This window comes from Mustela nivalis (assembly GCF_964662115.1).
Source record: "Mustela nivalis genome assembly, chromosome: 10".
NCBI classification, from domain to species: Eukaryota; Metazoa; Chordata; class Mammalia; order Carnivora; family Mustelidae; genus Mustela; species Mustela nivalis.
This window is the reverse complement of record NC_139029.1, coordinates 33,478,627-33,499,519: the sequence shown is the minus strand read 5'-3', so window position 1 is coordinate 33,499,519 and position 20,893 is coordinate 33,478,627. Positions and strand designations below refer to the sequence as shown.

Sequence of the window (20,893 nt, the reverse complement as noted above, 5' to 3'; positions counted from 1 at the left end):
ATAATTGGGAAGTTCTTCCTTCCGGTGGCAAGTGCAAAAGTTAAATACGTTGGATGTTTCTTGTGTTTGGTTTTCCAGGATCTGTTCCTCTTCTTCTTGAAATAGTATCTCAACTATCCCTTGAGGAATCACCCCTCTGCCACTCATACGGGCTGTGTGGTTTTGGCGGGGTAAGCGGGTTACAGGCTATGCCATCATTCTGGCGGTGGTAATTGGTTGGGATCAGCTATGTGACCTCAGTCCAATGAAGTTCAACACCTGGGACTTTCTTGGGAACCCCTGGCAAAGATATGCTCTCTTTTGAGTGTGGCTGAGCAGGAAGGACGCATGTCTGTAGCTTCCCAGGGCCATAGCACATGGAGGCCTATGAACACAGAGGGGAACAGAGCTGAGAAATGGAGACAGAGAGAGATTGAGAGACCAAGTACTGATGACATTTTTTGAGGCCCTGGGTCTAGGCAAGCTTAAAAATATGGATTTCTATTCATGTTGGTAGAAGGTGGTGCTCCCATGTAGTGTGCATGCCAAGGGCACCATGAACCCCATATGCAACTGAGACCCCAGAGTCTCCCTAGAAGTAGAACTCACCTGCTCACAGCTGACAAGAAGATGCCAATAGACTGTAGAAGCTTATCTAAACAGGAGCCAGTCATATAGCTGTATGACAAGTTAAAGAGTGAATCTCAGGGTAGTTTTCCACACCGTAACCAGATTCTGCGTTGATTCCTGGTACCATCGATGGCCTAGGATGACCGACAGTTGAATTGTGCCCTTTATCGGAGAGGGGCTACTAGGTTGAAGGGGAAGTGGCAAAAAACACGCAGTGTGGGGCACAGGGGTGGGCGGTGCTAGCAGGCTTGTTCCCAGTTCCCCAGGAAGCTTTTCTGGGGTCAGCCAGCCACCTTGGGTCTGACAGGGCCCCTCCAGAACAAGGAGGCTCTGAAGAATAAAAGGTGCATGGAGAAAGCCTAGTCAATTTTCCAAGCCTCTCTATGCCATGACCATTGCACCCTTGGGTCTCAGCACAGTTCATTACTTTATGCCTCATTTTTAGACTTCTCTAAAAATAATCGGCTTCATCATTAATTCTCAATTTTGTACTTGCTCAAAGCTTTACACTGGAGGTCACAATCTTTATGAAGGATTGTGTGCCTTCCTAATAAGAACAACGGGAGATGGTGGAAAAATTAAACTCTGATTTAAAACAACCTCCGTATTTAGTGTTATTTTTTAATGTGAGCCTTGCAAAAAGCTTCATTGTAATAAAGCACCCAGAGCATGCATCAGCTCGGATACAAGGTATGAAATCAACCCACAACAGAAAAGGAACCAGTCAACAATTACTAGGCTCATAACACATCACAGGCTCTTAGAACACTTAAGAAATTAGCTGAAATTATTGCAGCTCATGGAGGATGACTGAGAGCTTCCAAGACTGATAAAGGCTAATGTAATGGGTTGGAGGTAATGGTGCTTTGTTGGGGGGGAGGACGCGTGAGGCAAATTATCTCTGCTGCACCCTGGTTCCCAGGATGCCAATAGAAGTGGAGACAGATTGGCTCATTAGGAAAGGCTCTTTACTGCAAAAACAGTGTTTGCTCTGGAGCCAGGCTCCCCTGCCTGTTGCAGCGACAGCTGGAGGCCAGGTTATCAGACCACAGGGCAGTCTCTGTAATCCTACCCTGTCCTCTATCCAGGTCCCCACGAGCCCCTGTTCCTGCCTCCCTGCCTTCTCCCTCTTTTCCTCAGTCACCAGCCAGGCTCACCACATTTGTCACCTCTTCTTCCTCTGTCCCATGCTAGTCTGGCTTTCACAATCACTCATTACACATGTTTCTGGTCCATTGTTTCCAGCAATTAGTTCCAGAAGTTTGCCACAGTATCAGCAGGCGCTAACTAGTACTAAGCATTGAGCGCATGCCCGGCACAGGGACGCTCTGTTTTTCTTGTCTCATTTAATCCTCCCCACACCCTGGGGTGGCTGCTAGTCCTATGTCCGTCTACTTCCTGAGGAAACAATTTCAGACAGGTGAATGACTTGTCCAGGTATCAAAACTAGCTGACGGAACTGGGATTTGAACCTAGCAGTCTAGGTCAGAGTCTGAGTTCTTCCTCTCGGGTCTTCCTGCATGGAGACAGACAAAGGGTGTAGGGCTATTTATGCAGATTATCTCCCCGGATGGTGTTGGAGGTGGAACTGTGGGTCTGCCCTGTCCTCGGGGAGGGAGGTGGTATAGGAGAGTGGATGGGGTATGGGCTTTGGGCCAGACAGACCCATTTCAGACCTTATCTTTGCCATCACTAGGAAGTTACTCAACCTTTCAAAGCTCTTCTCTCTCTCTCTCTTTTTAAAAGATTTTATTTATTTTTTTGACAGAGAGAAAGAGAGAGAGAGAGACAGTGAGAGAGGGAACACAAGCAGGGGGAGTGGGAGACAGATAAGCAGGCATCCTGCCCGCGGGATGCGGGCCTCGATCCCAGGACCCTGGGATCATGACCTGAGCTGAAGGCAGACGCCTAACGACTGAGCCACCCAGGCGCCCCAAAGCTCATCTCTCTTATTTCTAAAATGGGATAATGCCAAGCACCTATTATGCTTGGCATTAGGCTCAAATGAGATGATATTTGTACATCACATAGCTCAGTGCCTAGAGCATAAAAGGACTCAATAAATGGTAACTAATACTTTTGTCATTATAATAAATAAATCTTTAGTTTTATTGGTCTCTTCTGGAAATTCGAGGTTAAAAAAGGGGTTTGAGGCTAATGTGAGACTAGGTAGTAGTCAATTTTACAAGACATAATGATGTTATGTTGATTTGTTTTCCTTCCGATCCACCATAACTAGAAGACTGAGGAGGCGGCATGGGGTCAACTCACGTAACACACGACATCACTTCAGCTGGTCTCTTTTCTCTGTTTATGACAAGGTCCCCAAAAGTTAGGGAATTATGCATGGTGTCAGGTGTAAGCAGTGAACAAACAGTTGTCTGAAAGCACGGTTCTTTCATTCATTCAATAAGTGTGCCATAGTGTCTTGTAAACACTGGATGTTCTGACTGGCACTTGGGAGATGGGGAAGGATGATACAGTGCCGAGGGCAGTGAGGGCAATGACTGAGTAAGAAGAGGACACTACCACTTCAGGGGCGGGGGAGGAAAAATCCTGCCACAGAGACTGAGAACCGGCCATGGGAGAAGGCGGGGGACTGGACAGCGTAGGAAGGGGCGGTGGTCAAGCAGGGCCGGGACTAGGGGGAGGTGAGTGAGGCACGTGCTTCAGTTGTGACATTTTGAGGGGCCTCAAACCACACAGCGATCAAATAATTAAAAAAAAAATCCATGATGAATAAAATATTAAAATTCTGACTGAAGATGGGATTTGACCCTGTACTTGTACAATCCTGCCTCACTCACCTCCTCCTGAGGTCACATGGAAAATGCTGCGAATTAAGATGAGGAGGGCAGAGAGGGTGGTCTAAATTTGGTGACCAAGAGGTTGCTGGTAACCTTGGGGAGGTTAGTGTCACAGGTTGTGAGGTGGAAGCCAAATTATGGGTGCTCATGTTTCTCAAGGTGTCATCTTTGGACCATGAGAGACCTGGACGGGTCATTCACTCATCTGAGATCTGGAAGGTCATTCACCTGTCTGAGATTGTCTCCTCAGGAAGTAGATGGACATAAGGACCAGGGTTCCCTGTCAAAGTGCGTATTAGAAACAAAGAGGCCAGGGAGCTTCCCTTAATCTACTACATCAGAACAGCGGGTTGAGGGTGGGGAGGCAGACTGTTGATCTGCAACTTAAACCTCTTTTATGCACACTAATGTCTGAGGACATTGGGTCAACCTAGAGACATCAATGGTATTCCCCTTGGCCTGTTCTGGGCCCGAGTCTGATTAGAAATTTTATTGATGACTTAACTGTGAGAAAAAGAGAGCTGTGGTTACTGAAGCCTTTAGTTCTGCCCAGCTGCAGGCTCTGGTTCACTCCTTCTTTTACTGAACAAACATGTAGTATGTACCCCTTATGTATCCCTTATCCAGGCATGATCCTGGGAATTAAGAATGTAGAGATGAAGAGAACAGAGGTGATTCCTGCCCTCACAGAGCCTATAATCCAGTGGGGAAGAGAGATTTTTAAAAAAGACTTATTTATTTATTTATTTGAGAGAGAGAGAGAGAGAGAGAGAGATAGGTGAGGGGAGAGGCAGAGGGAGAGAGAAATTTTAAGCAGGCTGTGCTGAGCGTGGAGTCAGACGTGGGACTCCATCTCCCAAACCTGAGATCATGACCTGAGACTAAACCAAGACTCAGGTGCTTAACCAACTATGCCACCCAGGTGCCTGAGATACTTTTAAAAATATTATTTGACAGAGAGCACGTGCATGCACAAGAGCACACAGGGGTAGGGGGTAGGGGCAGAGGGAGAAGGAGAGGGAAAATCCCGAGCAGATTCCTGCTGAGTGCATGGAACCTGACACAGGGCTCAATTTTAGAATCCTGAGATCATGATCTGAGCTGAAATTAAGAGTTGGACGCTTAATCGACTGGGCCACCCAGGTGCCCCAATATTAAGCAAGTACAAACACAATGTTATAGTGATGAAGACAGAGGGGCTTCCATGAGGATATGTAACAGGGGAACCAAGGCTAGTTTAGGCCTCCGAAAAGGGCTTCCTGAGGAAAGGATGTTTAGACTGAGGTCTGAATGGTGGAGTAAGAATTAGTCAAATAAGGAGTAGCTTTGGAGGAAAGGAGAAAGTTCAGGCAAGGAGAAAAATATATAATAAAAGGATCTGAGGGGCACCTGGCTGGCTTAGTTGGTAGAGAGTGTGACTCTTGATCTCAGGGTTGTGAGTTCAAACCTCACACTGGGTGTAGAGATTATTAAAAAGTAAAGTCTTAGGGGGAAAAAAAGGATCTGAGATGATCCATGGAATGCTATAGGCACATAGTGCAGGAATATCCTAAAATGTATGCATAACCCAAATTTTCAAATCTGTCTTCAACCCCAATTTCTCTCGGAGACTCCTGAGCATGGACACCTCCAACACAACATGTCCCAAACCAGACTTATCTACCCCAACTCCTTTTCTCTTCCCACATAATGGCACCCCATTCACCCAGTTTTCCAAGCCAGAAAATAAGAGTCATTGTGTGGGGTGGAAGTGGAGACGGTTGTTGGATGAATAGGTATAGAACTCAGATTCCAGACAGAAATGCGGGTAGGGGTACACACCTGAGAGCCCTTAACCTGGAGTGGTGCTGACATCATCATGATAGATTAGGTCACTGAGGGAGAGGGATATGGATGGGGAGTCCCAAGGGAGATCCACATTTCAGGGATGGCTGAAGCAAAAGAGGAACGGACCGAAAGAAAGGAGAAAACCAAGAGAATTGGTATCACAGAAACTAAGGGAAGAATGGGTAGTTTTTTGTTTTTGTGATGATCTGTATGTGCTTTTCCCCCCTTCTTTTCTCTCTCTCTCTCTCTTCTTATTGAAGTTTAATTGACATATAACATTATGTTAGTTTCAGGGAAGAGTTTTTTGACAAGTGGTAATGGTTGACAAATGCTGCTGGGAGGTCATGTGGAATGACCGAGGATGCAGTCACTGGGTTTTGCAATTAGAACAACAGCGGTAACCTTGGCAAGACCTGCATCAGTGAAGGGGACAGAAGTCAGATTGCAGGGGGCGGAGGAGAAAAGGGAGGTGAAGGAGCGTAGACAGGGAAAGTCAATAACCTTTTCAAGAAGCTTTACCATGAAGGGCAGGAACTAGGTGGAATAGTGGTTGAGATGGGGATTTAATTTAATTCTTTAAGGTGGAAGAAATTTGAGCATATGTAAATGCCGATGAAAAAGCTGGTAGGGAGGCAAAAGGGAAGTCCATCAGAGAGAAAGAATAAAGACCCTGAGGACAGGGAGAGGAATACCCGCATCAGATCTGAGGGGAGCGGGATGAAAATGAGGATACACATATAGGGAGGGAAGACAGGGAGGGTGGGAGTGCTTGACTTTGTGGATGCTACTTTAGTCACCAGCTGTCCTGATCTATAGTTTTAGGGAGAATCAAGAGAAAAGCTGTCCCAATAATCCTCATTCCTTTTCTCCTTTGAAGATTGCCCAACTAATTTCTGTTCAGCAAAGGATACATGAGTCTCAGCCAGGTCGTCAGGCGAACCAGGAACAAGCTGGCTCCCTGGGAAAACTCCTGCTCCAGTTCAGGAGAGGTCTTGCCTTGGTTGGTCTTGATGAAATTGTCAAGGATGTGACTCCTGGCGACTTTGCCAGCATTGTCCCAGTCTTGTAGAAAACTCAAGAGGCGGCTAATTGCTGCCTGCTCCTTTATAGAGGTCATGGTCAGTGAGTCCTCAAGTTGGCTACAGAGAAGGGAAAACAGACAGGTCTCCTAATATTTAGAACTGTGCAAGTCCCACAGGTTACTCTATGGGTTTTGCTTTTCCAACAATTGGCTTGAATTGGTCAGCCTCTGTCACCCATGTAGATGTTGTGACATTCAAAATACACCTCTAGAACTGATCATCTCCTACTTGAACAGAGAGGATTTAGCTGTGTTGTAAAGGTGTTAAGAGTATCAAGGTGGTAGGGTGGGTGCCTGGGTGGCTCAGAGGGTTAAGTCTCTGCCTTTTCGGCTCAGGTCATGATCTCAGGGACTTGGGATCGAGCCTTAGTTTGGGCTCTCTGCTCAGGAGGGAGCCTGCTTCCCCCGCTCTCTCTGCCTACTGCTCTGCCTACTTGTGATTTCTCTCTCTGTTAAATAAATAAATAAAATCCTTAAAAAAAATTAAGGTAGTAAATGTCTACTTCACCTTTAAGAGCTAACGTTTTAGCTCCTTGGATTCTCTGTGGACGCCAGTAACTAAAGAACCAGCTGAAATGAAGGTGCTTGCTAAAAACCCGAGTTGCTTTCACCCCTTACTTCACCTAGGGCCAGAGATTTGGGAGTCTTTAGAGACCTGGCCCTTCTCATACCAATCAGCTAAGGAAAAATGTTCCTTAACCTTGTACCTTGGGCTTTTATACAAACTCTCTTAAAAACAACTTAAAAAAAAAAAAAGTTAGTAAGAAGAAAAAGTTTCCATTCCATAGTTGGATTAATGGGCTGTGGTTTGTAGGAGTCTGTGTCCTTGGGAGAGTGTTTTCAGTGGGGGAGGGAAGGTTTAAAATAAACCCGTTTTCCAAAAATAGTTGTGATTGAAAGTGTTATTATCCATAACAAATGTTAGTGCTGATGGGAGAGAGGCATGTGTGATTCTTTTGTCTAACAGACAAGTGAAAGTCATATTTCACATTATCATGGGGTTTTCTGTGATTTACAGAATATTTGTGAAACATTACTTGCAGGGGCCATGATTGATATGGAGAGAACAGCTTGTGTGTAGGGGAGATGTGTATTTCACGAAGACTGTTCAACATGAAATTTACAGTCCCATAAAGTGCTTCTACATCTTCGCCAGAGATCTAGTTAAAAGGACTTTACAGTCTGAAACATCCTAAAATTGATTCTAAATTAACGTTTCCTCACATGTATTTGAGATATTGATGGGGCCCAGCTATCAGAATTTTATTAGGAAGCAATAATCTGAGGCTCACGGAGACAGACATACATACACACCAACCTCCACTAGTCCCCAGAGGACACTGGGTATGTGCTCCTGGGAAGGGCGTCCACTTTTGTAGCCTTGGGGATGGAGACAGCTACGAAATCCTGTCAGCCTTAACAGCCAGGTGAATGACTGTGGATCAACCTAAACACAAAAATGACCAAAATCCCTCCTAGGATCAAACATCAATCACTGCGAATGACATTATAGCCCTAAGTCTGAGAATAACTTTCAGAGGTGGTAGCCACCTTCAACAGCCAAACCGTCCTCAAGAAAATGGGGATAAGTGGTTGTTCTGGACCCAAGGGAAGAGGGGTTGAAACACCACCATTAGCTTTATAAGGCAGGGAAGCACCCTGTGCCCACCCAGCTGTCCCCCACCCTCTACCCCCTGCTGCCGTTGGTGGGCTCTTTCTAGGATCAAAATTTGAAGCCCAGCAGAGACACACCCAGCGATTCTGGGATATGGAGGGTGGGAAACTTCCAGCTGGGCACTCCCCATTATGGCCCCTGACATTTCCTTGGATCTTCCCTATCTTACCCTTTCCTTTTTTTTTTTTTTTTAAAGATTTATTTATTTATTTGACAGAGAGAGAGAGAGAGATCACAAGTAGATGGAGAGGCAGGCAGAGAGAGAGAGAGAGAGAGAGAAAAGCAGGCTCCCTGCTGAGCAGAAAGCCCGATGCGGGACTTGATCCCAGGACCCTGAGATCATGACCTGAGCTGAAGGCAGCGGCTTAACCCACTGAGCCACCCAGGCACCCTATCTTACCCTTTCCTTAACGGGGAAAGGAAACTACAGATAGCAGCTTAAGAAGTCACAGTGAGGCCCCTGAACATGCAGCACAGGCCTGTCATGTGGCACTGTGTGAGGTACAGTGGGAGACAGGGAGATGGGGCACTGCCGGGGCCCTGGGGGAGACTTGGATCTTGTGGTACAAGGGATGAACATGAGATCTGGAGTCAGACTCGAAGCCAAGGAGAGGAGCCTCAGAAGAAACCAGTCCTGCAATCCTTTGATCTCAGACACCTTGATCAGAACCTCCAGACCTTGAGATAACTAACTTCTGTTGTTTAAGGCCACCCCACCCCCAAGTCTGTCCGTGCTTTGTTATGACAGCCCCAGATTATCCTTACTTTACTTAACCTGCTTTAGGCTGTATTTACGTCTTGCCCTAGCCCTTGAGCAATTAGTTTCTCATCGCAGGCTCACTTCCATTTTTTCTCCCCTTATCCTCACAATATAGTTTTCCATAATTTATAGTTAAATTGATAGTTAGTGTTTACATTATTGGCCAGGTAGACAAACACTGTTCACTCAAGCTGTAAACTACAATTACATTTTCTTTCTCTTGCAAGTTGGGCTTTCCCTGGATGAATCATTGCTTCTTTTTTCAATTGTGTAGATTTCTGAGTACCTAGAGCAATTTTCTTCCAAATGTTCCAAACACATAGCTGTTTTTCCAAACGTTCAGCCCCTAACTGATCAGTTCCATCTTTTCCCTGGCAATGTCTTTCCCACAGACGTCAGTCTTTCTGCCCCATTCGGGACCACTTGCTTTCCTAAACCTGGCACACAAATGTTGTTCTGGGATTTCCTTTTGCCAGTTTTCTCTGTTGACTGTCCCATCTCCTGAACCTAGCTCTTCCTCCTTTTTGGTTCGCTCTCTTGTTTTGTCGAAGCACATTCCTCAGTAGTTTCCTAAGAAATGAAAATTACTTTTTCATGTGTGTCCTTGGAAGTCTCCAAGTATATTGACCTCATGTTATATTGGTTGGGTATATAATTCCAGGTGAGGAGTAAACTTCCCTTGGATTGAGCCTCCCCAGCACTGCTGGTTGAGAAGTCTGACGTCATTCTGATTCGTGTGCTATGGACCGTGGCTTGTTTTTTCATTCTCAATGCTTTTAAACACTTTTCTGAAATGGTGGGATGGTATGTTTGATTGCAGGTCTCTTTCAGTTAGTGTTCTGGGCCCTTGGTGGGCTCTTTCGAGCGGGAGCTATGTCTTTTGGGTTTTGGAAATTTCTTTATCAGGCAATGACTAGTCTTTTCATTGACAAATACATAAAAGTCACTCAGTGGAGGGCTTTTCCTTCCTCCTGGGGGTCTTTCAGGACTTCTCTACTTTCCAGGGGTGGGGTGCGGTGAGAGGGTTGGGGGTGCTAGATTCCTGGCATGTGGCATCCTGGGAGTGGAGGTGGGGGAGGAGCAGGGCTGCCACCACACAGGGTGTAGGGTTTCTTGCCATCACTCAGTTTTCTCCCCTATTTCATTTCTTTTCTTTCTTTTTAAAAATATTTTATTTATTTATTTGACAGACAGATCACAAGTAGGCAGAGAGAGAGAGGAAAAAGCAGGCTCCTGCTGAGCAGAGAGCCTGATGCGGGATTCGATCCCAGAACCCTGAGATCATGACCTGAGCTGAAGGCAGAGGCTTTAACCCACTGAGCCACCCAGGTGCCCTCTCCCCTATTTCTCATCCCTGCCTTTCAAACTATGCCTGAGATCTCTGAGTATGAAGGCCTCCAGAATTCAATTTCCTTCCTCCTTATGCAGCAGGAGAGTTTAGAGTGGGCATGTGGCTTTTGAGAAAGGAGCTCTGGGGTGGGGACAAAGGGCTCTGCATACTGACTTCAGCAAGTTCCCCTGTGTTTAGCCCCTTACCTCATGTCTAACCTGGGCTAACTCGGGTCTCCAAGGCACTAAGCTTTATAGAGATTTAAATGGGTGAACTGACTTGTTTCTTGTTGGTAATCTCCCTTTGTGGGTACTTAATTTGTAATTTCTTAACATGTTTTAAGCCACTTGCCTTCCCACTTGCCTTCTACCTTTCAAAATATTTGTCCAGCTTTCATCTGGTGTTGCCTCCTTCTCTGAACTTTTGTGACTTATTACCTTTCTGTATTTCTTTTCTTTTTTTTTTTTTTTTTAATTTTATTTATTCACTTGACAGAGATCACGAGTAGGCAGAGAGGCAGGCAGAGAGAGAGGAGGAAGCAGGCTCCCTGCGGAGCAGAGAGCCCGATGTGGGGCTCGATCCCAGGACCCTGGGATCATGACCTGACCGAAGGCAGAGGCTTTAACCCACTGAGCCACCCAGGCGCCCCCTGTATTTCTTTTTTAAAAAGATTTATTTAGGGGCACCTGTATGGTTCAGTGGGTTAAAGCTTCTGCCTTCGGCTTGGGACATGATCCCGGGGTCCTGGGATGGAGCCCCACATCAGGATCTCTGCTCAGTGGGGAGGGGAGCCTGTTTCCCTCTCTCTCTGCCTGCCTCTCTGCCTATCTCTGTGAAATAAATAAGTAAAATCTCAAAAAAATAATAAAAATAAAAAGATTTGTTTAGGGGTGCCTGGGTCGCTCAGTGGGTTAAACCTCTGCCTTCGGCTCAGGTCATGATCTCAGGGTCCCGGGATTGAGCCCTACTTTGGGCTCTCTGCTCAGCAGGAAGCCTGCTTCCCCCTCTCTCTCTACCTGCCTCTCTGCCTACATGTGATCTCTCTCTCTTTCTCTCTGTGTCAAATGAATAAAAATAAAATCTTTAAAAAAAGAGATTTATTTATTTTATATATATATAGAGAGAGACAGTGAGTGAGAACACAAGTAGGGAGAAGGGAGAGGGACAATCAGGACCCTGGGATCATGACCCCAGCCAAAGGCTGACAATTAATCGACTGAGCTACCCACGTGACCCTATGTTTATTTTCTTAAGGTTTTATTTATTTTTTTTAGAGGTGGGGGAGGGCAGAGATGGAGAGACAAACTTAAGCCTGAAGAGGGCCTCAATTTCATGACCCTGAGATCATGACCCGAGCAGAAACCAAGAGTCAGAGGCTTAACTAACTGAGCCACCCAGGCTCCCTGCCTATCTGTATTTCTTTAGTGTTATGTCAGGGAGGCTTGGAGAGGTAGGAGAGATAAGGATCACAGTTAGGTTTAGTCAAGAGTCTCCAGCCACTTATTTATTTTTTCAACTTTTCTTCAAAATAAGACTTTCAAAAATTTTATTTAAATTCAATTAACCTATATTGTATTATTAGTTTCAGAGGCAGAGTTCAGTGATTTATCGGTTGTACGTAAAAACCCAGTGCTCAATGCATCACATGTCCTTAATGCCTATACCCAGTTGCCTGCTCCACCCCTCTACCGCCCTCCCCTCCAGCAACCCTCAGTTTGTTTCCTACCAGTTCAAAGTTTCTTCTGGTTTGTCTCCCTCTCTGGTTTTGTCTTATTTTTCCTTCTCTTCCCCTATGCACCTCTGTTTTGTTTTTAAAATTCTACATATAAGTGAAATCATATAATTGTCTTTTTCTGATTGACTTATTTCGCTTAGCATAATATCCTCTAGGTTCCATCCGCGTCATTGCAAGTGGCAAGATTTCATTTTTGATGGCTGCATTATATATTTATATATATATGCCACATTGCCTGCCATATATATATATGCCACATCTTCTTCATCCATTCATCTGTCAATGGACAGCTGGGCTCTTTCCATAGTTTGGCTATTGTGGACATTGCTGCTATGAACATTGGGGTGCAGGTGCCCCTTCAGATCACTACATTTATATCTTTGGCGTAAATACCTAGTAATGGAATTGCTGGGTTGTAAGGTGGCCTATTTTTAACTTCTTGAGAATCCTCCATACTGTTTTCCAGAGTGGCTACAGGAGCTTGTATTCCCTCCAACAATGTAGGAGGGTTCCCCTTTCTCCGCATCCTTACCAACATCTGTTGTTTCCTGACTTGTTAATTTTAGCTGTTTCTGACTGACCAGTGTGAGGTGGTATCTCACTGTGGTTTTGATTTATATTTCCCTGATACGTCATGTTGAGCACTTTTTCATGTGTCTGTTGGCCATTTGTGTGTCTTCTTAAAAGAAATGTCTGTTTATGTCTTCTGCCCATTTCTTGACTGGATTATTTGTTCTTTGGGTGTTGAGCTTGATAAGTGCCTTATAGATTTTGGATACTAGCCCTTTATCTGATAAGACATTTGCAAATACCTTCTCCCATTCTGTCAGTTGTCTTTTGGTTTTGTCAACTGTTTCCTTTGCTGTGCAAAAGCTTTTTAATCTTGATGGAGTCCCAATCATTCAATTTTGCCTTTGTTTCCCATACTTTTGGAGACGTGCCTAGCAAGAAGTTGCTATGGCTGAAGTCAAAGAGGTTCCTGTCTGTGTTCTCCTCTAGGATTTTGGTGGATTCCTGTCTCACATTTAGGTCCTTCATCCACAAAATAAGACTTGATGAAGATCACAAACCCATTCCCCCCAAAACCCAAAAAACCAGTAAGTACAATTTTAAAAAGAATTAAGAAGAAGAAAACAGTGGGAAAAGGAAAGAAATGTCCCAATTTCAGGAGGGAGTTGCTAGGGTAAATTTTGTATCTGAGATTCTTTTTGACTACCAAATAGAAGGGGACACATTATGTGTCTTTAATGGTGCAGGGAGGACAGATGGAATGATGGCAGAAGAAACTAATGTTTTTTAGTGTTTCTAAGAGCTAGTCACATAGAATATATTTTATGGACATTATTTGTTTAATCTTCTTAAGTTCCTGAGGAGGTAGTTATAATTATCCCCAGTTTTCAGATGTAAAAACCAAGGTTTAGGGAGGTTTGCTCATTTATTGAAGGTCTCACGGCTAAACAGGGGTGGAAACAGAAACTGTACTCAGATTGTGTAAAACTCCAGCAGTGATTCTCCTCTCCCCTGTGTTCCAAAATGTCACCAATAACCTCTGTTGTCAGATTCTGTGGCTAACTTGCAGTCCCATCTTGCTTGGCCTCTGATGGATTGTGGATGACTCTGAACATTTCTCTCCTGACCTCACTCTCTCCTGGTTCTGTCCCTCACTGGATTCTCTTCAGGCTCCTTTGCAGCTCCGTTCTATTCTCAGTTGTCTTCTCACACTTCATAATTTTCACTCCCACCCTTTTGTATTATAGTGCAGGCCTCAGGACTCCCAAACCCATACTCTCAGCCTGGGCCTTCCTCCTGAGGTCCAGATGCCTGTATCTGAAGAACCAGTGGAAGTCTTCCTCCTTACATTTCACACACTCTTCAAATCCAAAGTCCCTGGGGTGCCTGGGTGGCTCAATTGGTTAAGCATTTGACTCTTGATTTTTGGCTCCAGTCATGATCTCAGTGTCCTGGGATGGAGCCCCATGTCAGGCTCTGTGCTCAGTCGGGAGTCTGCTTGAGATTCTCTCCCTCAGGCTGTCCCTTCCCAATGTTTGCGCAAGTGCACGCGCTTGTGTGTTTTCTCAAATAAATAAATCTTTAAAAAATGCAAATTTGACATACTTCCCTGCTTCAGACTCTTCAGCTCTTCCTCATTACCCTCAAGATAGAGTTTCAAACATCTCAGCCCTGAGAACTTCTGTCTACAACTGAAATCTGACCTCCGTTCACTGCAATCCCCACACCTCCGGCCCCCGTCCCTTGTCACTGCTTCCAGTGGGAATTAAAAGGTGGCTGCCAGCTTTCCCAGGCTTCACAAACCGATTTCTAAATTCCCCATGTCAAATAATTTCTTTTTCTCTAGCTCAAGCCTCCTGTCCTCCCCCCTCTGCCGCACCTTGGTGCTCATTTACAGGCCTCTCTCTCAGGCTCACAATGGTTTGGGCATTCCTGTCTTCCTGCTCCCCTAAATGTGGCCGGGCAGTTTCAACAACCACAGTTTCCATCTTTGCAATCTGGGGGGCTAGCATCATCCCTGGGTCATAATGGGTGCTCCACATCTGTCGCACTGTGCTCGTAATGAGGATTTTAATTTCTTTAACCTCACAGGGTAATGAATTAAACAAATGTCCTGGGTGTCAACTCCTAGCCAAGCACCGGTTGAGTGGGACTGGTTAACATGACAAACATAGTCTTTGGCCTCAAGATGCTTCCAAGAGGGGCGCCTGGGTGGCTCAGTGGGTTGGACCGCTGCCTTCGGCTCAGGTCATGATCTCAGGGTCCTGGGATCAAGCCCTGCATGGGGCTCCCTGTTCAGCAGGGAGCCCGCTTCCCCCTCTTTCTCTGCCTGCCTCTCTGCCTACTTGTGATCTTTGTCTGTCAAATAAGTAAATAAGTAAATAAATAAATAAAATCTTTAGAAATATCCTCTTGACCGCAGTGTAGAAAGATGACCATAAGGGGGCAAGGCTGGAAGTGTGGCACCAGTTAGGAGGCTGTTCCCCTAATCTCAGCAAAAGATGCTGGTGACAGTAAGGCTGGATAGAAGCACAAATGCTACACATTTCTGGAGAAGGGAGAAGCAGCAGGACCTGAAGAGTGGCAGTGGAGGATGAAAGTGGGGGAGGAATCAAGGATGCCCAGCTGACTGGCTCTCTACCTCACAGAGTACATAGGGCCCACGAGGTACACTTCCTTCTATACCCTACCAGGTCAGCACCCAGCCCTTCCCTGTACACGAGTCTGCCCCTCCAGCTTCCATCTTTCTGACTCTCTTTAAACACCTGCTCAATCTTCACCAACCAAAATCAATACATAAGTAACACCTTCCTTGAATGCCTTTCCCTCAAGCTTCTATCCTTCCTCCCTTCTTCACCACCCAATTTCTCCCACTGGCCTACAGGATAAAGTCTAAACACTGTGTGGCACACGAGGCCCTTCAGACTTGGGCCCAGGCTAACCGCATCTCACGTCTCAACTGACTGGGCCCTTCCAGGGCCCTGTGAATCTCAGTGTTGCTCTACCAACAAGAATGGCCAGCTTCCTTTTTGCCCTTTGGCTGATTCCCCAAGGTAACAGGGGGCTGTTGGTTCTGTGGTCCCACCTATGCCATCTCTTTCCCTACTCTGCTGTAAAACTTAACCCTCCATCCCACTGGAGTGTGAGTTCCTCAAGGGCAGGGGTTGGTCTTCCCTATCTTGCATTTCCAGGGTCTGGCATAACACTTGGCACAAAATAGATGTTTAATAAACGCATGATGAGTGACTGGATGAAGGAATCAGCCAGCTCCTGTTTGGATGGTTATATCTGAATGTACATGATATGTAGGTCCATAAAACTACCAACTTCCCAAAGCCGCCATGTGCAGTGGCAGAATCTCCATCCAAGAAGGCCGGTGCAAAGTCTATGAGGCATTTTACAGCTATGACAGAAAATAGCAATGTCAGCAATAGTGTCATCTCTGGACACTAAGGACAGGCATTCAGTGCCATGAACGGTCAGTTAAATTGTAATTGGAGTGAACTGTTCCTCTGCAAACCATAATGTTCTTTAGCTGCAGCCAAATGGCGTTCAAGAAGGAGGGAAATTTTTTTTGAAATGTCAAGGAAATTATTTCCAATTTGGTGCTCACAACCAGAGACTCTAATGATCAGTGGAAATGAGAAGCAAACAAATTAGCACTAATGGAAAATGGCTTTTGGAAAAGGGGATTTAATTTATAGTCAACTGATCTTGGGATGCAGCATGCAGTAAAAGTCGGCCTCACCAGCTTGATCATAAGGACTGGAGCACACACGGAATGCCAGAGAAAAATACACGTATGCCATCATGCTTATTGGAATCTTTCTCGTAAGTGGCAGCCAATTAAAATAGTCATTATTTTACCTTGGAGAGAAAATGGCCTTAAAAATCAAAGCACATGAAATTAAAATCCGGATTAGGAACCGTGGTCCAAATTGGTTTGTTTGTGGCCTTTTAACCTTGGCAAAGTCTTCTGCAAGGACCACAAACCTACTTTGTCTTCAGCCCAGAGTGGACTCTTTGTTTTTAATTTCCTCTCCATTTTCAAAGGTGATGAATAAATCTGGACTCATCCATAAATCATTTCTATAGCAGACAAATGGCTCTTCCTCACGCAGGGAAACTAAAATCACAAAATCTCAAAAACCCTGGCTATTGTACTAAAGTCAAAAGTCTTTAGTGACAAGCGAGAAGAGGTATTAAAAACCAAAAGGTCACCTGATCTCGTTTCTAAATAAAATTTCTCAGAGGGCTTTTTTCCCCTAAATCAAAGACACATTTCTAAAAGCAAGAAGCCTCCAGGGCACAGGCTGCCAGCCTGGCTCCCTGTCCCCGGATGGCCTCAGAGACAAGGCCGTCACTGTCCCCTGTTCCTGCAGGCTCCACCTGCAGAACAGGACAGAGGCCTTCTCTTCGGGCTCTCACCCCAACTCCTCACTCTCGGCTCCACGTGTGGAAAGAGAGACAGGGAAAGAAACATTTTCCTTCTGACCTCAGGCTCAGTGACAGGGTGTCCTGGCCTTTACTTCTGCCCTCAGGGTATATATGCTACAAATGGTCACTTTCTTCTCATAGATTCCCTTCCTTCTGCTTCCCCCCTCGTACCTTCTTCTGAGATCCTTCTAGCTACCCATCACTTCCCTACAGACTCCAGGTGCCCCATTTTTTCCTCAGTTGCCTTTCCCTCCATCCTCTCCCCAGAGACCACCTTTCCCACCTTCCTCTGACAATGCCCTCTGCCTTCATCGTCTCCTCAGACCTACCTCACTCTCTACCCAGACCCCACTTTTCCTCTCAGATCACCTCTGCGGTCTCCCCACAAAACGTTAACTCTCTAGGTCAACCATCACCTTTCTACCCACATTGTCCTCAGCCCTGCACTGCTCTGTGCTTCACCCTCCCTGACCTGATTTCCTACCCTTCTTTCCTTCTCAGCCTTCTTACTCTGCCCTCAAGAGCCTTTGTTCCCCACCAGCAGGCTCCTCCACCCTTAGTTTCTCCACAGCTGCTCTGCCTCCTCTCCGCCTGCCCCCAAAGTTGGCTCTACACCACGCGCCACTTACACAGAGCCCTCCCTGGTGGAGGTTGCTTATACTCTTTTTTTTTTTTTTTAATTTATTTGACAGAGAGAGAGATCACGAGTGGGCAGAGAGGCAGGCAGAGAGAGAGAGAGGAGGAAGCAGGCTTCCCGCTGAGCAGAGAGCCCAATGCAGGGCTCGATCCCAGGACCCTGAGATCATGACCTGAGCTGAAGGCAGAGGCTTAACCCACTGAGCCACCCAGGCGCCCCAAGGATGCTTATACTCTTATGCCCCAAAGTTCTCAGGACTGGCAGTGGGGGTGGGAGTTGTGTCTGCTCATCAAAGCCCAACCCAGTTCTTTCTTCCACTTCTTTCCTGTAAAAATCCTTACTACTTTGAGGCTCACGCCACTCTGCTCTATTGACCATTACCCCACCTCATATTCATATCATCGCATACAGACTCCAGAACAACATACTTAATTCATCCAGGGCTTTGGTACCTGGCTCACAAGCATCCTTTTCCATCCTCAAATCCTGCCATCATCTAGAGGGGCTGGCCATATCAACATCTTGACTCTCCTGTATTTCACTCCAGCCGCCCAATCCCATGGCTACGCTCTGGGCCTTGCCATCACATGGGACTACTCAAACTTCATTATTCCACTTTTTTTTTTTAAAGATTTTATTCATTTATTTGACAGACAGAGATCATAAGTAGGCAGAGAGGCAGGCAGAGAGAGAGAAGGAAGCAGGCTCCCCACTGAGCAGGGAGCCTGATGTGGGGCTCGATCCCAGGACCCTGAGATCATGACCTGAGCCAAAGACAGAGGCTAAATCCGCTGAGCCACTCAGGTGCCCCATTATTCCACTTTCTGATCACACTACTTTCATTAAACTCTTCCTAGATAGGTGTTTGCCTGACTTCACTGGGACCCCAGTACAAAACACTTTTATACCCTCTTAGGCAGCTTAGGTTCTAAGCTACATCATCTCAACCTTTTGCCAGAATCATCCACTCCCTTGTCCTTTGTCCTTCCATTTCATCTGCCTGATGAAACCCAAACCTGGATAGATTCAACTAAGCTCTCTGCACCCACTGCTAGATGCCTGAATACTGTTGGGGAGGGAAATACCTCCCACACAACCATGCAGACCGCTGCTGTGACATCCAATGGTCCCCAACCTCATAGCTGCCCAGAAATCTGCACGCTGTCACGGTGCTCCTGTTCTTCACTCACCGAGGCTAGTTCAGTCCTTCTCTGCTCTTCTCAGACCTTGCACACCATCTCCAATCCCACTCTCACTGGCTGATATCATGCCCACATTGCACAGAGAAAATAGAAACCGCCAAACAAGAATTTCCTCAACTTCCTGCCACCAAACCTACCAATATGCAGATCTCACATGCTTCCTTTTTGTCACAATACAAGTGTCCCTCCGCTTTTCTAGGTGAATTTCTCCACCTTATTCCTTTTCTGGGGGTGCTACTCTCTCAGTTATTGCCTTTTCTCTGTCATTTTATCCTTTTTCCCTTTTGCTTGGGTCCATGCTAACAGCACTTCTCTCATCTGAATAAAAACTTTTGTCTCCTTCCAGCAATTGCCTTCTCCTTTTTTCTTGGGAAGAGCTAAATGTCTCAAAAGTGTACTGTACAGTTTTTACCTTCTCACCTGCTTCTCAATTCACTGTAATTTGACCTCTGTTCCCATGGCTTCACCGAAACTGCATTTAAAAGGTCACCAACAACTTCCTTGTTTCTAAATCCACCGGATTGTTTTTCAGACCTTATTTTACTTGATTAGTCATCAGCCTTCAATACTTTCCTGCTGTGGCTTCTGAAACACCACGTTCTACCACTACCTTACAATTCTGGACATTTCATCTCAATTAACTTTGCAGGTTCATCCTTCCTTTGCAGATCCTCAGACTAGGGGGCTTCTCAGGGCTCTTTCTTTCTTTTTTCTTTTTTTTAAAGATTTTATTTATTTGACAGAGAGACAGTGAGAGAGGGAACACAAGCGGGGGGAGTGGGGAGAGGGAAAAGCAGGCTTCCCATCAAGCAGGGAGCCCGATGCGGGGCTCAATCCCAGGACCCCGGGATCATGACTTGAGCCAAAGGCAGATGCTTAACTGACTGAGCCACCCAGGCGCCCCTCTCAGGGCTCTTCTGTAGGCCTTCTTCTATTCTTACTTCTATTTATACTTTCTGGGAAGCCCAACAAATCCATCCACTGGTGTGGCGGATGTCTATGAGGCACTACAGACCACGTTTCTATTTCCAGTTTAGGCTTATCTTGCAAGCACCAATCAGGCATATTCCAACCTCTTGGGACACTTCCACTTGGATGTGTCCCACTTGTTATCTCAGACTCATCAGACCCAGAACTTACCCTCTCCTAAAAACCCTGCTACCTCTTCTTTCTGTTTGCTTAATACAGGAATTTAGAAGTCATTCTTCATTTCTCCTACTTGCCCCACCAGGCACCCCGTCCAGGTCTTTTTAGCTCATAAGTATCTAAGGAATCCATCTCCGCCTCTTCATTCCTGCTACCTCTCCATTCCTTAGGCCACCATAACCTTTCCCCATTACTGAAACAACTTCCTAACTAGTCTCCTTCCTTCTCCCAATCCTCAATCCATTCTTTCCATTGATCCCTCTAAAATGCAAATCTGATCATTATTCCTTTGCTTAAAGTACTTCAATGACTCTCCATTGTCCTCAGGATAAAGTCTGAGCTCTTGTGCTCACAGGTATAAAATACACTGGAAAATTTTTATCATCTACCCATAAGCTCAAAGCTGACTTGACATCAAAGACCCTCCAGGATTGGAGATTGTCAAGCTGAGTTTGACACCAAAGACCCTCCAATATCCTAACTGTTCTTCCAAGTTTACTCTCACATTAGTATCTCCACTGGCCAGAAGATGCTCAAAATTTCTGGCACCCATCTCTCAGTTTTCCCTTGTTGAGCTCCTGCAAGGAGTCCTTTGTCCTCCATATCCCCACGAGTCTTTCAAGGCCCAGCTCAAGACATATCCCCTTAGGGTCTATTCTTCTGTAGTATTTATCCCTCACACAGAGTTGGTTCATGTATGGTTTCTCTCCCTCTCCTTTTAAGACTTATGGAAGTCAAGACCAAAAGCGTAATCTTCACTAGAGCTCACCTACATAATAGGAGCTTAGTAAATATTTGTTAAATACATAGATAAATTCAAGAAAACTGTACTCTCTAGCCCCTTTATGTCCCCAACGGACAGAACATTTTGAAGACACCACTCCCCTGCCTACCACTCACCCCACCAGCCAAAATATTCCTCAACCCACTGGATGGAGGATGGGCTGGCACGCGTCCCCTAGGCCGTTTTGTACGGTTTTCTACCTCCAGCCCTCGGAGCTGCGTCTGGTAAAGGACGGTAGAGGTAGGAGATGGCGTAAACCAAAGGGCACTGCCGTCCACCCCGTAGATAAGACCAGGCGGGGAAGGGAGACCTTCCCATTTCCAGAACACCGCAAATCTCCCGCAGACCCTCTT

The 20,893-nt window shown here is 45.8% G+C and overlaps 1 protein-coding gene across 18 annotated transcripts in view; it reads right to left on the bottom strand.

Annotated features, from left to right (window-relative positions):
• ARMH1 (armadillo like helical domain containing 1) overlaps positions 1-20,893 on the bottom strand; it is a 51,313-nt gene that overhangs the window by 30,293 nt on the left and 127 nt on the right. For 2 of the 18 annotated variants that reach the window (XM_082687301.1, XM_082687314.1), the window contains exons 1-3: positions 20,741-20,891; positions 6,155-6,382; positions 589-657 (exon numbers count right to left, since the gene is read on the bottom strand). In XM_082687301.1, the coding sequence (XP_082543427.1) occupies positions 589-657; positions 6,155-6,360 (275 nt within the window). In that variant the 5' untranslated portion in view covers positions 6,361-6,382; positions 20,741-20,891. Of the gene's footprint in view, positions 1-588; positions 658-6,154; positions 6,383-7,642; positions 7,772-18,598; positions 18,918-20,656; positions 20,892-20,893 lie in introns of those variants that run through there. The other 16 variants (XM_082687303.1, XM_082687312.1, XM_082687311.1 and 13 more) reach the window with 15 other exon arrangements.